This window comes from Elephantulus edwardii, unplaced genomic scaffold, assembly GCF_000299155.1.
Source record: "Elephantulus edwardii isolate Elephantulus edwardi_28Jun2011 unplaced genomic scaffold, EleEdw1.0 scaffold00012, whole genome shotgun sequence".
Classification (NCBI taxonomy): domain Eukaryota; kingdom Metazoa; phylum Chordata; class Mammalia; order Macroscelidea; family Macroscelididae; genus Elephantulus; species Elephantulus edwardii.
Window position 1 is genome coordinate 6,246,552 of NW_006399762.1, and position 16,389 is coordinate 6,262,940.

The 16,389-nt window shown below is 40.0% G+C and overlaps 1 protein-coding gene across 2 annotated transcripts in view; it reads left to right on the top strand.

Annotated features, from left to right (window-relative positions):
* The window catches only part of PRDM5 (PR domain containing 5), a 341,046-nt gene extending 332,416 nt beyond the window's left edge, over window positions 1-8,630 (top strand). Inside the window, exon 16 of one of the 2 annotated variants that reach the window (XM_006881055.1) lies at window positions 8,191-8,630. In XM_006881055.1, the coding sequence (XP_006881117.1) occupies window positions 8,191-8,355 (165 nt within the window). In that variant the 3' untranslated portion in view covers window positions 8,356-8,630. The remainder of the gene's footprint in view (window positions 1-8,190) is intronic. The other variant, XM_006881056.1, reaches the window with a different exon arrangement.
* Window positions 8,631-16,389: the final 7,759 nt, after the last annotated feature.

Below are 16,389 nucleotides of genomic sequence, written 5' to 3' on the forward strand. Positions count from 1 at the left end.
GGTTGGCGCAGGATAGAGCAGGGTTTAGGGCTGTTGTGCATAGGGTCGCTATGAGTCGGAAACGACTCGACGGCACATAACAATAACAACAACAACAATTTATACCTTAATCTTGGGTTTCTAATTTGGGCCTGTTTTGTCTTTTATGATCATTATAAATTTGGAGCTTTACCTTTAGGTCTTCAATCCACTTTAAATTGATTTTTGTGTGTGGTGTGAGATATGGATCCTGTTTCAGTTTTCTGCAAATAAGAGAAGTAGTTTTGCCAGCACCATTTCTTAAAGAAGTCATTTCCCCATTTTATAGGCTTTTTTTCCCTTGTCAAATAGCAATTGGTTGAAGGTAGATGGAATTTTTGGATTCTCAATTCTGTTCCATTGATATATGTGTCTGTCAGTGTACCAATACCAGGCTGTTTTGGTTAGTATGGCTGTGTAGTATTTTTTGAAGTCAGGGAATACTATGCCTCCCACATTATTTCTATTATTTTTTATTTTTCAGAAGAACTTTGCTTATTTGAGGTCTCTTTCCTTTCTAAATAAACCTGCCAATTAAGAGACACGTTGCACTGGGAAAATCTGCAGTTAGAGACATTTCCAAATATTTTAGGAGTAGCATGTAAGGATGGCACAGGATAGAAGAGGGTTCAGATTTTTTTGTTCATAGCGTAGCTATTAGTTGTACTCCTCAGCACCTAACAACGATGGTGTCAGTTTGAGGACTAGAATGGATCTGCTTCAGGCCATAGTCTTTCTGATCACTGGCTAAGCATATGAGATCTGGACAGTGAATAAGGATGACAGAAAAATAATTGACCCCTTTTAGCTGCGGTTTTGGAGAAGAACATTGAACCTCCCATAGACAGGGTTGTCGGTGAAGAGCACTGAACCATCCCATGGATGGCCAAGAGAATGAACAGATATGTCTTGAAGAGGGTTTAGCTGGAGTGCTCTTTGGAGGCAAGAATGATGAGGCTTTGACTCACATACTTTGAGCATGTTGCTAGGAGGAGATTTCCTTGGAGAAGAACATGATGCTATGAAAAATGGAGGGTCAGCAAGGGAGAGGAAAATGCTTAACCAGGTGGATTGGCACAATGCCCACACGATGGCTTCTTGTACATCAGAAAGTGTGAGGATGATCAGGATAGAACTAGGTTCAGAACTTTTGTTCATCGGGTAACTATGAGTTCGTACTCGACTGGATGGCACCTAACAACAAAAATTCATTTGAAAAATGAGTTTTTGTATTTGTATTGGAGTTGTGTTGAACCTGTAAATGGCTTTTGGTAGGATTGTAATTTTCACTATGTTGAATCTTCCTATCCATGAATAGGGAATATTTTTATATTTAGTTAGATCTCTTTTAATAATGGCTAGTAGAGTGGTTTGGTTTTTTTAAATATATATATAAAGGTCTTTCATGTCTCTAATTAGGTTTATCATCTTCTGATTGGCTGTTGTAAATGGTATGGCTTTTTAAGCTTCCTTTTCCATGTTTTCTTTGTTGCTGTAGAGAAATCCCACTGAATTTTGTATGATGCCCCTGTATTAAACTGTTCTACTAGGTCTAACATGTTTGGGTTTTAAAATTGAGTCTTTGAGGGCTTGTACACTATCATACCATCTGTATACAGTGACAGTTTTACTACCTCTTTGCTAATATGTTGTTGTTGTTGTTGTATTGAGTCAAATATGACCCATAGTGACCCTATGAACAACAGATCTAAACTCTGTCCTATCCTGTGCCATCCTCACAGTTCCTAATACCCTAGAGCCCATTGCATCAGCCACTGTGTCAATCCACTTGGTTGAATGTATTCTCCTTCACTGACCCTCTCCCTTTCCAAGCATAATATCCCTCTCCAGGGAATGGCCTCGTCTAGCAACATGACCAAAGTTTGTGAGACAAACCTTTATTATCTTTGCCTCCAAGAAGCACTCTGGCTACAAGACATATTTGTTTGGGGTTTTTTTTGGCATTCCCTGGGATGTTCAGACACTGCTCCTCATTAATTTGGAGAGGTCCCTGATTGCAACTTACCCAGTGCAATACATCTCCCGATTTCCTGACTGTTAATACCAAGGATGTTGATTGTCGATCCAAGTAAGATGAAGTTGTTGACACTTTCAATCTTTTCTTCATTTATAATGATGTTTCTTATAGGTCCAATGGTAACAGTTTTTGTTTTATTGATGTTAAGATTTAATCCATATTGAAAGCTGTATTCTTTGATCTCCTGCAACAAGTGTGTGAAGTCCTCATTATTTTCATCAAGCAGGGTTATGCCAGATGACATAACACAGGTGATTGCATAACTTAAGTTATTGATTCATCTTTCTCTGATCTTGATGCTATATTCTTCCTCAGTCTAGCTTCTCAAATAATTTGCTCAGTCATTTGAAGAATTTGCCAGTTTGTGAAGAATTCACCAATTTTGATGCCTCTTTTTTCCATCTTTTGTTTTCTTGCTTTAGCAAGCACTTCACTTCCAGTTTGAATAGAAGTAATGATAGTGGAAACCCTTGTTCAGTTCCTGTTTGCAAGGGGGATGCCTTTAGGTTTTCTTCATTGAGAATGATGCTGACTCTTGGTTTTCTGCGTATACTTTTAACTATGTTGAGGAAATTCCTTCTATTCCTATTTTACTGATATTTTTTAAAAAATCAAGATGGGATGATGGGTTTTGCTAAAAGCTTTTTCCGCATCAGTTGATATGATCATGTGGTTCTCTTGGTCTTTGCTTTGTTAATTTGATGAATTTTGTTGTTTGTCTTTAGTTGAACCATCCTTGCATACCTATTATGAATCCTATTATGAATTATGTTTTTATATACTATAGAACACTAGTGGTCAGGATTTTGTTAAAGATTTTTACATCTATGTTTATGAGAGATACTGGTCTATAGTTTCCTTTTTTGGTAATGTCTTGGTTTCGATTTGGTTTTAGGGTTATGCTTGCTTCAGGAAATATTTCTCCTTTTTCTACTTTTTTAAAATAATTTAAGTAAAATTCACTAAAGTTCATCTCCAAATGTTTAGTAGAATTCACTCATGAAGCCATTTGGGCCAGGGCTTTTTGGAGGATAAATCTTTTTATTACCTACTCAATTTCTTCTATTGTAATGGGTCAGTTCCGGTTTTGTTACTTGGATCCACAATGAATACACTTAGTACCAGCAGTCAGGAGATCAGGAGATGTATTTTACTGGGGAAGTCTACAGTTAGGAATCTCTCTAAATTATTGAATAGCAGTGATGTTAGTTTGAGGACTAAGGTGTACCTGATTTAGGCCTTGCTTGATATTTTCATTCACTTGCTTAACTGCTGAGAGCTGAGCAGTGAATAAGATGGCAGAGGAAGAATTGATGCCTTTAAATTGTACTGGAGAAGAGTACAGAATATCCATCCCATGGACCTCCAAGTGAACAAAAAGACTTGTTTTGGAGAAGGTGCAGCCAGAGTGTTCCTTGGAGCAAAAGTGTTACATAAAGCTTCATGTCACATATTTTGAGCAAGCTGCTAGGGGAGGCTATTGCTTGGAGAAGAAAGAACATCATGCTTGGGAAGGTGGAGGGAATACAAAAGAGGAAGACCTTCAACCAGGTGGATTGACACAGAGCAATGAGCTCAAGTTTGTTGAGATTTTAACATGGCACAGAATAGGACAGGGTTAATATCTGTTGTCTATAGTTCTTGGTGGTGTTCTTGTTAAGTGCCATCGAGTTGTAGACAACTCATAGTGACCCTGTGAATGAAAGACCTGAACACTTGGATAACTTTCATTGTTTCTCCAAGTTCATAGAGTTTCCGGAGACAGTCTGTTTGGGATGTGGATGCCGCTCCTGCTTCAAAGCTTGTTTTACTTGGGGAGCTACCTCAAACACTGTCCACCATGGGTAACCATTATCACATTTGATGCATCAGTGTCACAGTGTTCAGCCTCACAGAAACCATGAGTTACCTCTGTACAGCAAATGGACAGACCAGTGCTATACCACTTAGAAGAATGTTTGACCAAAACCAATTACAACCAGGGCTCAGGGCCACAGATTAAAATCCACCCACCTTTGAATTGGTAGCATAACTTTCTATCCACCAGGCCCACAGAGCTCTGTTTGTGTTGGTGCTGTTGTTAAATGTTGTTGAGTTGTAGATGACTCATAGAGACCATATGAACTAAAGACCTAAACACTTGTATAACTGTGGTCATTTATCCAAGTTCATAGAGTTTCTCGAGGCGAGCCATTTTGAAAGTGGATACCACTCCTGCTTCCAAGCTTGTTTTAAACAGGGATCTCCTCCAAACATTGTCTGCCATGGGTAGCCATTAATGCACTTGACACATCAGAGTCACAGTTTCAGCATCACAGCAACCATGACTCTAGTCACTGTGAATTGTACTGTACTTGACGGCACCTAATAACAACAATAGCATCATATTTTGCAGTGTTTGAAGGAAAAGGAAGTAGCTGTCTTGCCCTATTGCATGCTCTTCCCTGTTTTAATAGAGCTATAAATATTCCTCCAGTTAGATGATTTGATACAGAGCATGATGTGGAGTTTCTTAGTGGCTGAATGCAAAGCAGTCATGAACGTCTTTCTGGGCTGTTGATTTCACACATCTCTCTACTGACATTTAATCCTCTTTGCCCGCACCCATTCAACAATCCACTGGCTTGTTCCAATCTTATTTCCTATGTGGGGCCCCTAGGACTTCCTCCAGAGCCATTGTCAGTGATTTCAACATCTCACTCAACTTTCTTTCCATCTTCTGCAGCTTTCCATTGCTGTTATTTTCCTGTGGTGACTGTGCAAATGGGCTTGCACTTTGTATCCCCATACACCACTCTGGTGAGCTGAACTGCCTGAGAGCCTCCTTTTTCTTTGAAAAGAAAGTTTTTCTAATGCTATTTTTTTTTTCAGCTACACTATTGAAAAAAGTGGTCAGGGCATAGTCTTTATTTTTGGGTGTTTTTTTTGTTGGTTTTTTTTTTTTTAGTTTTATAAAATCAAAGTACTACTTTATTAAATGAGTTATTTTACACAATGAACATTAATATAATGATAATTGTAAAAAATATAGGCGCTACAGAAGTGGATTGTTTGTTGTTGTTGTTGTTAGTTGTCGTTGTTGTTATGTGCTGTCGAGTCACTTGAAACTCATAGCGACCCTATGTACAACAGCCCTAAACCCTGCTCTATCCTGTGCCAATTGCACTGTCACCGGCACACTCCTCAATTACCGCAGTCACGGAATCAATCCATCTCATAGAGGGTCTTCACCTCCCTACACCCAAGGATGTCCCTACACCCAAGGATGTCCTCTCCAAGGACCTGTCTCTCCTTACAGCATGTCCAAAGTATGTCAGATGAAGTCTGAGAGTCCTTGCCTCCGAGGAGCAGCCTGGTTTAACCCTCTCCATGATGAATCTGTTTGTTTTCTTAGCAGTCCATGGTACACTCAATACTCTTCTCCAGCACCACAACTCAAAGGCATCAGTTCTCCTTCTTTTGTCCCTAGTCATTGTCAAGCTCTCTGACTCATAACAAGTGATTGCAAAGACCATGGCCTGTATCAGACACACCTTAGTCTCCAGAGTGACATCACTGCTCTTCAGTACTTTGGAGAGGTCAGTGTTGCCTGTGGAGCCAAGCAAACTAAAACTGTGAACAATCTCAATCTCTTTACCATCCATCCTGATGCTGCAAGTTGGTCAAGTGGTGAGAATCTTTGTCTTCTTTATATTGAGGCTCAATCCATATTGGAGGCTGCAGTCCTTGATCCTCTGGAGCAAGCGCTTCAGGTCCTCCTCAGTTTCAGCAAGCAGGGTGTGTCATCTACATGATGCAGATTATTGATAGATCTTCCACCAATACTGACGCCACACTTCTCCTCATAGAGCCCAGCCTTCCGGATAATCTGTTCTGCATACAGGTTGAAAAGATACGGAGATAAGATTCATCCCTGGCATACACCCTTCCCAATTTTGAACCATGCAGTGTTTCCTTGCTCTGTTCTGATGACTGCAAGTATAGGTTTTTCACAGAAGTACATAGTCTTTAGTAATATTTGTTGCTTAGAATTAATTTGGCTGCTATGCATCAGAGAGCTGGACAAAGACTAGGGATGATAGAAGGGGAGTTGATGCCTTTGAGCTGTGTTGCTGGAGAAGAGTATTGAATGTACCATGGACTGATAGGAGAACAAATAGGTCCATCCTGGAGAGGGTGAAGTCAGGCTGCTCCTTGGAGGCAGGGATTCTGAAGCTCCATCTGACATACTTTGGACATGTTGCAAGGTGGGATCAGTTCTTGGACATCATGCTTGGGAGGGTGGAGGGACAGCACAGGAGAAGAAGATCCTCGATGAGATGGATTGATTCAGTCACTGGGGTAATAGGGATGGGTGTGTCACAGACAATTAAGATAGAGCACAGTTTAGGGCTGTTATACATTGGGTCGCTATGAGTTGCAGGTGACTCAACAGCACATAACAACAACAAGGGCTTTCAGAGGCAGGTAAATCTGACAGGAAAAGATTGTCATCTTTCTCCATCAGAGCCACTAGTGAACCCAAACCACCTCTCTTAGAGAGCACAACACTTTATCACTGGACCTCCAGAGCTCCCTCATGATCAGAGCAAGCTTAGTAGTATCCAGCTAAGGTTTTTCCTTCCTGTTCACTACTAGATTCAAGTTGTTAATTATTTCACTTTACTAGGATCCACACTTTTAGTAGACGTGTCAATAGACGTGTTGCATTGGGGAAATCTGTCAAGTACCAATCCAAAGTGGTAAAGAACAGGATGTTAAAAACTGGTTTGTCTGATCCACATGATGCTATCTTCAAATTGCTTCTTAGGTGTCTGAAAACTGGACAATGTATAAGGATGACCAAAGGAAAAAAATCAATGCCTTTGAATTGTTATGTTGATGAAGAACACTGAATATTCCAAAGACTCTCAAGAGAACAAACAAATTTGTCTTGGATAAAGTTCAACCAGTGTTCCTTAGAGGCAAGGATGGTGAAACTTCATGTCTCTCACTTTGGACATACTTATATAGTAGGAAAATTTAACTTTTAAACTGAGAATTCAAACCATATTTCATTGAAGAGTAGTCGATTGTAATGCTTAGTTTCCTCATAAACTGTCTCTTAATTATTTAGTAGTGCTGCTGCTGCTGCTGCTGCTGCTGTTATTGTTGTTGTGTGCCATCTAGTAGACGACTCATAATGACACTATATACAACACCTCTGAACCCTGCTCTATCTTAAGTCAACCTCATTGTTTGTGACACACCTACCACCACCTTAGCCTAGTCACTGAGTGAATCTATCTCATCTGGAGTCTTCCACTCTTGTACTGTCCCTCTACCCTTCCAAGCATGGTATCCCTCTCCAAGGACTGATTCTCCTTGTATCATGCTCGAAGTATATTAGACGGTGCTTCAAAATCCTTGTCTCCAAGAAACAGCCTGGTTTCATTCTCTCCAGGACAAATCTGTTTGTTCTAGCAGTCCACGGTATATTCAATACTCTTTTCCAGTACCACAAGAAGTTGCACTGTAATCCCCAAGGCATGTAGTTTAATCCATCAACTTTTCCATGGGAGAAGGATAGATATCTCCTCCTGTGCAAGTTACTGCCTCCGGATAACATGCAGGAGGGTCAACTATGGTCCGTTCTGACTTGACAGCACACCACAATTAACAGCAGTGTAACAGTGGGTAATAAACTTCCACTTACAATGTTTACAGCCCCATTAATTTTTACTTCACAAGAGACACTAAGTCCAAGGATCACTCAAAAGAAATTACTTGCACCATTTGCAAGAGTTGCAGTCATAAATTGGAGAACACTCAATTATGAAGAAAAAAAATAATTGTTTTGAGGAACCAGTTTCTCTAAAGATATTTAAATTCAGTAACGAGGAGGCAAGAGGAAGTAATTGGGGTGCCAGTAACACAAGTTAAGTTTAAGTGATTCTTCCAAACTATAATCAGTTTTATTTAATCATACCTTTGTATATAAAATCCTATATGTTTCAAGAGAGATATTTTTACTTATTAGTACATTCCTGATAGTAGGAATTTGTGTATTGTATAATGTGTGTTTTAGAAATTATAAAATTGTATACATTACTATTTTTCAGTATGATCTAGATAATACCTTGGGTCTTTTCTAGGTGTGTGATTTGGCCTTTAGCCTGAAGAAAATGCTGATCCGGCACAAGATGACGCATAATCCCAATCGTCCACTGGCTGAATGCCAATTTTGCCATAAGAAGTTTACAAGGAATGACTACCTCAAAGTGCATATGGACAATATCCATGGAGAAGCTGACAGCTAATGGTAGCTGCAAAGCTATTAAACCATTTATAAGGGCTCCTAATACAAATCCCAGATTTCTTTCACCTGATCAACATAGCAGAAGTAGCAAAGTAACTCAGCTGGTCTCAGACTTTTATTTGCTTACATTTATAATCTGGAGGTGCCATGCAAAAAAAACCAACATTTTTTTGCTAGAAATACTGCAAATGGAGAAAGGGAAAACTCAGCAAAAATAACATATGTTCCATCTTATAAACAATGAAGAAAGGAACCATGACACACTCTCATATCCATTTTAAACAAAAACCATCACCACATACACCTCCATTAGAGACTTTTTAAAATCATCCTATGGTGTTTGTGTGTATGTACTACTTATTGAAGCTGGTTATTATTAAATTAGTAAAAAAGAAATCAAGTTATTGTTTTATATCAGGGTCAGAATAAGAGTTTTCAAAGTCTTAAGCGTGATAATAAGATTTGTTATTTTATGAAGAAGCAAACAAATGTTTGTCTTACTTAATACCGTCATACAACATGTCAGCTTAAAGAGATATTTGAGAATTAAACATTTATTAAAATATATCTGATTTTAAAGAACTCTCAGGAAACATTTTCTCTCATCACTGAAATGTAGAAATTCATGGTCTGGAATATTTTGTAGGATTTATCCTAAAAGGACCATAACATTTGCATATTCATAAAGCTGCTATTTCTGAGTTTTTGTATGTTATATTTATAAATGAAAGTACACACGACTTACTAAGATTTTAAACATAATAGGTTCTCAATATCTATTGATTGACTCACAGGTATATGTTAGTTATGATGAACCTGACCATTTTACTCTCATTCTATAAAACTCCACAAAACCTGTAAGTACAGATATATTAGAGTCCTTAGAGCATTAGCATTCAGTTGAAAAAGACGTTTTGCAGAATCTTGGCAGCAGGTGGTTCTAAAACACTTCTGAATTACCCTCAATCACACTGTGTAGTTAGGAATCCAGAATGAAAATACACAAACTTGGCAACTGCTATGAATGAAATTGTCATTGATGCTTAAGAGAAACTGAAATAGAAAATATGATTTCTTGCCTTAGGTAACATTTCAGTAAGACAGTTGACAGCAACATCCAATAAACAGATGGTTCGGGAAGAAATCTGATAAAATATAGTATTGATGTCAAAAAAGCTTATAGGGATTTGAAAAAAGAGGGGGGAAAACAGTAAAAGAGAGTCCAAATCATGAATTGCTCTAATAGAACTAGCTAAAATGAGAGGAAATAGAATTTTTAGGAAGTTCTTTGATCCTAATAAGTTAGGAAGATTGTTTATAAGAGCACACAATTCTGATTTCAGAAATCTTGTTTGAGAATGATGCCATGCCCAATTCCAGTGTATAGACTTCCATTTAGACATTTAAACTATAAAATACAGATTTTGAAACTCACTAGAGATAGCTTTTAAGAACTGTAAGTCCAAGAATTATAATTTAGAAGATACATAAGTACGTTTATATGTAACCTTTTTCACCTGAAAGTATGTTTTATAAAATTGGATTTTTCTTTTGTTTCTCACTGTGTCATTTGTTCCAACAATGTATTTTCAGACCCAACATGTTTTCAATTTTATATGACAGTGTGCTTAATTCATCTGAATATAAAGGACAGCTGTAAAATTGGTTGCGTCTATTATTTAAACACATTTTGCTCCTTCCTTGGATTCTGCCTTCGCTATATGGCTATGGGGTGCTTCCTATCCCAATTATGTGAGGAATATGAAACTTGAAAGGACACCCAGTGTCATTTTTTGAGATGTGGTCAATGCATATCAATTCACAGAATTGTTATGAGCGTCACCCTTGTTAAAAGTAGAATCTGTGTTATCATCATGCTGACTGACAAAGAAATGATATGAGGCTTACCCTGCTGAAAATGTAAAAAAAAAGTTGACAGAGGACAGCATGGACTTACATACTACAACATCCCCTGTTCAAAATACTGAAACAAAAAGAAGTAAACTGAGTCCAAGTATATATTCTACTCCTGTCCCTAGAAAATAATGGTAAATTAGTTCAGGTTTCTTTTCACCCCTGTATACCTCAGCTTTTAAATAATTTAAAAATAAGTTGCAAGCAACTTGACAGCATGCAACAAAAATATGTGTGTTGTTCTTAGATGTGAGAAATGTAAAATTAATTTGTACATGTGGAGAACAAACTGTTAAAGGTGAGATAAAGAATATAGAGGTAGAATTTTTGTTGTTATTTACTATCAAGTCAACTACAACTCACAGAAACCCTATGAACAGCAGATCTGAACGTTGCCCTATTTTGTGCCATCTTCACCATCTCTGATATGCTCAAGCCTAAAGTTCCTTTGTGAATCCATTTTTTTTAGGTCTTCCTCTCTTTTTCTGATCATCCACCTTCCCAACAGAATATCTCTTCACAGACTGGCCTCTTCTGACAGCATGCCCAAAAGTATGGGAGATGATATTTCACCATCTTTTTTTTTATTTTATTGGGAAAAACATGTTGTGGATACATGGAGGTGAGGGTTGGGAGCAGAAGGGTGAGGATGGGCAGGGATGAAAATTGCAGGGGTGCAGTTGCAAGGCTGCACAATTTGGTTGGTGGGGGAAGCAGGTGAAGGAAATAAAAAGGATCCAGTGGGGATCAGATGATTCAGGGCAATGGTAAGCATATTCCAATGGTGATTAAACAAACTGTCTTTTTCTCTTGTGGGTTTCTCATTTGGGAATTGGGCGCAGACTCTCTGGCTTCTTCATCCTGAACGGGGCATTGATGTGAAGGGGGAAAGGGACCACACTTTATCGCATTACTGGTGATCTTGGGTTGAAGCTGCTTGCCTTCTTGTTCTGTTAGAAGATGTTTTTCTGACATTTACTCCCCTCTTGACTGCAACGTGTTTTCCCAGGTGGGTCCGGTGAGGATGGCTGACTGAATCCTGAGGCTCTATCCTCCTTTGCTTCCTTAACTGGCCATTGTATTTCCTTTTTGTCTCTGGAACTGGGTTCAGGATCAGGTCTGGAGTAAAACTCAGTGTTAAGGTTACCTATAGAAAACGGAGCAAATCTAGAGAGAACATACTTGTGAGTTACAATTAGGGCTTTGGGGGTGTTACTTACAGGTGTACTGGGGAAGAAGGTGGAGGAAAGTAGCCTCAATAAAATTCTCCTAGGCAGTTTTTTCTACTCAGGGGTTGGATGGTACAATCTGAGGGCTGAGGAACTCATCCTGAGGGCCGGCTCGCCCCTCCGGGGGCCAAACACATGGGTCACCCTGCCGCCAGAGGCCGAACGAGCCGCCCACCCCAGGGGCCAGATGGCAACCCTCATGGACCAAGTGACACACCCCTGGGGCTGGCTGACACACTCCCCCACCAAATCCCCTCCCAAGTCTGGACCCCAAGCCTCACTAAAGACCATGTGGCCAGGGACAGTGTCCCCAATTCCAGTACTGCCACCATTACACACACACCCCCAATAAGTGGTCATGCTGTAATTTGAAGTAGGTGTCACTGCCCTCTCCCTTTATAAATGGAGAAGGGAACCTGAGAGTAGTGAACAGACACACACGCACACACACCCCAGGTCTAAACAGTTCTTGGCAAAGGCAGATCAAAAGATGTGGTGCATTGAGGATATCTGCCATCTTGGACATGCTGCCACAGTTAAATGTCATGGAGTCGTAAACAGCTCACAGAGACTCATCAATCCATTGTATTGGCAATCTTCCTCTCTGGCTTGCCCAGGGAAACCCCAACCTGCTGCTGCCAAGAATTCTCCCCAGAACCAGTCCACTCTGCTGTGGTGTGGTGGCTCCCCTGCACCAGCCTGGAGGTAGGGGGTAGACTCCAGTGCCAACTGTTCCATCCCAGGTGAGGGGATCCCTGGGGTCTGGCAGTGGGAGACTCATGGAGCCGCAGTGGCAGCACGTGCTCAGCAGCAGGGAGCTGGGAGCCACAGGACTCACCCATTCCTCCCTGGGAATCCTTGATCTCCTGATGTTGAGCCTCGATCTGCACCGAAGACCAGTCATCAACTGTTTAACTGTTCAATTATCAATAAACAGATCTGTAGAAGGCCATGGTGGCCCTCCTCCATGTTGTCCACTGCTCCCGCAGCTCGCCACATTGTTTCTGCCACTGCCACCATCTTGGAATCCAGTGATATTTCACCATCTTTTGCCTTTAAGGAGTAGTCTGGTCGCACTCCCCCCAAGACAAACTTATTTGTTCTTTTGGCCATTTGTGGGATGTTCAGTACTCTTCTCAACCATCAAAACTCACTTCCTCTTCTGCTGTCCTTATTCATTGTCCAACTTTCAGATGCGTAGGAAGCAATTGAAAAGGATCAGTAGCACTATAGTTTTTAAACTGACACTGTTGCTCTTTAGTGTATTGGAGAGGTCCTTTATAAGCAGATTTTTCCCAATGCCACATGTCATTTGATTTCTTGACTGCTTCTACCATGGGTGGTGTTTGTGTATCCAAGTAAAACAGTATAGTTGAAAACTTCAGTCTCTTCTCCATCTCTCATGATGGACCAGTGGTGAGGATTTTTTTTATTTCTTTATATACTACATATTGAATGCTATAGTCCTTGAACATCTGCAGTAAGTGCTTCAAATCCTCTTGTTTTTTGTTAGGAAATAAAGTGCTGAAGTACAGTGCTGTCATTCATAGAGTATTACCCATAATAGAACTGTTACATTAATTACTAAAGACAAAAATTAAGAAATTGAGGGTTCCTATTTTGGAATCTGAAATATATCCAATGTGTAGTTACGATGCGTTAATAACAACTATGATTGCAAAAATTAGAGAATGGGTGGGGGTGGTTGTTGTTGTTATTGTTGTTATGTGTCATCAAGTAGCCTGTGACTCATAGTGACTCTATGCAAAATAACCCTAAACCCTGCTCTATCCCTTGGCAATCTTATTGTCCCTGATACACCTACCCTCATTACCCCAGTAACTGAATCAATCCATCTCATCAAGAGTCTTCCTCTCCTGCACTGCCTTCCACGCTTCCAAGCATGACATCCCTCCCCAAGGACAGATCCTGCCTTACAAATACCCAAAGTATGTCAGACAGAGCTTCAGAATTCTTGCTTCCAAGGAGCAGCCTGATTTCACCCTCTCAAGGAAGAATTTGTTTCTTCTCCTAGCAGTCCATGGTATATTCAGTTTTTTCCTTCAGCACCACAACTCAAAAGCATCAACTCTTCTGCCATCCTTAGTCATTATCCAGCTCTCTACTGTATAGTGAGTAATTGGGAAGACCATGGCCTGCATCAGGTGCACCTTGAGTTCTAGATTGACATCACTACTTCGAAGTACTCCAGAGAGGTCTCTTGACAGCACATTTTCCCAGTGCAAGTCATCATTTGATTTCTTCCCTGTTAGTACCAAGAATGTTGACTGTGGAGCCAAGCAATTTGAAACTGCTAATATTCCCAAACTCTTCATCATCACAATGCTGCCAGTTGGCCCAGTATTGAAAATCTTTGTTTTATTGATGTTGAGCTTCAATCCATATTTAAGGCCAGAGTCCTTGACCTGCTACAGCAAATGCCACAGGTTCTCCTCAGTTCCAGCCAGCAAGGTTTTGTCATCTGCATAATGCAAGGTGTTGATGAGTCTTCTTCCAATCCTAATGCCACATTCATCCTCATAGAGTGCAGCCTCCCCAGATGATCTGCTGTGACTATAGATTGAAAAGGTATGTAAATAGGATGCATCCCTGGCATACACCTTTCCTGATTTTGGACCATGCAGTGTTTCTTTGCTTTATTCTGACAACTGCTTCCTGGTCCAAGTTAGATTCCTCATAAACACAATCAAGTGTTCTGGCATCCTCATTCTTTTCAGAGTCAGCCACACATTGTTTTTATCTACAAAGTCAAATACCTTTACATAGTGAAACACAGACATTCATCTGGTACTCTCTGCTTTCAGTGAAGATACATCTGACATTGACAATAATATCCCTAGTGGCACAGCCTCCTGCAAATCCAGCTTTTATGTCTGGCTTTTATTTATTATTGTTTTATATTGGCTTGCTCAAAAGTTTGTATTTTGTGTTTCACACTATTCTTTATTCATATTGTGATTCATGCAATTATTATCATCCGTCGTTGTTGTTGTTGTTAGGTGCTGTCGAGTCGGATGGCTCATACCCTATGAGTGAAAGGCTTGAGCACTGTTCATAGTTTCTGGAGGCAAGCCACTTGAGAAGTGGATGCCTGCTTCCAAGCTTGTTTTAATCAGGAAGCTCCACCAAATACTGTCCACTGTTAGGTCCATAAATTGCCACCCAAAAGACCATCAACTCACGTATGCAAACAGTAAGAGTGCTTTTAATTTGCAGAACAAACTCCAGCATGCAGGGGTCTACCATTCAATAGAAAACGACAACCCCGGGTGAAGGCACACAGGCCTTTTTATGGGTTGGAATGGGGCTGTTTGACAAGGGTGAGGTAATTGGAAACATGATTGGTAGATGAGGGGAACAGTTACATGGGTCAGTTTGTGATTGGCTTGTGCCTAGGCAGCCAACAGCCCACATTCTCTAGTCATGTATGTACTTTCTTGTGTCACATACCCACATAGTGACCCTGTATACAAAAGTCCTAAACCCTGCTCGATCCTGTGCCAACCTCATTGTCTCTGACACACCCACTCCCATTATTCCAATCACTGAATCGATCCATCTCATCAAGGGTCTTCCTCTCTTGCACTGTCCATCCACTCTCCCAAATATAATGTCCCTCTCCAGGGGCTGGTCACTCCTTGGAATATGCCCAAAGTATGTCAGACAAAGCTTCGGAATCCTTGCCTTCAAGGAGCAGCCCGGTTTCACCCTCTCCAGGACAAACCTGTTTATTCTAGCAGTCAATGGTATATTCAACACTCTTCTCCAGAACCACAGCTCGAAGGCATCAATTCTCTTCACTTGTTATCCTTCTGATTTTACAATAATGGTGTTAGGCAGTATGTGTCCTTATTTTTAAGTGGCTGAAACTACATCAATAGGGAACTTCCAGAAATTCAAGTTGAATTAATAAAAGGCTGTGGGATGTCATTGTTGTTCTCAGATGCATCTTGTCTGAAAGCAGAGAATACCTAAAAGATGTTTATTTATATTTTAGTCACTATGCAAAAGCGTTTGCCTGCATCTACCAATCAATTATGTATACCACTGAGAAGAATGACAATTCCAAATACTTCTTTGTGCATCTGTGAAAACCTAGACAAAGAAGCAGTCATTTGAATAGGACAATGGGGTACTACTATATGGTTTACAATCAAATAGATGTGTTAGGGCTGTAACTTCTCACCATACCTATTCAATCTGCGTCCTGGCTACAAGATTAGATTGAAGTTGTCAAAGAGACTATTTTACAGTGTACAAGTCAACGCTTGTGGAAGTAGCAGTCAAGAAATCAAACAGCACTGGTGAAATCTACTCCCAACCCCAATTTGATGTGCTTGAAGACAAGCTGTAAATTTTGTGGTAGGTCAGCACAAACTAATGGGTAACAACCATAAAGATAAAAGAAGATTCTATTTTTAAAAATCTACAATGAATAACAATTGACCATGAAGCCAGACAAAAGACATAGACTAATAAAATAACAACTAAGAGATTGATAGCCTGAAAGAATGGCAACCACATTTTAAAATGAATGATGAACTGAAAAGATAATGAGAAGAGACTGCTATTGTAGGTTTGAAAATTATTATGTTTGGTTATCATGAAACAGTTTGCAAAACTATGTTCTTATTAAAATGGAAGATAAGTGTGTAGCTAATTAACCTTTAACTGTCAATCAGTTTTTTTAAACTCAAGCAGGAAAGGAGTTTTATATTTGCCCAGGTATGTATTACTTCCCTCCACTCTACCAAGCATGATGTCCTTCTCCAGGGACTGGTGGAGGGACAGCGCAGGAGGGGAAGGCCCTCTATGAGGTGGATTGATTCAGTGACTGGGGTAATCGGGATGGGAGTGTCAGAGACAGTGCG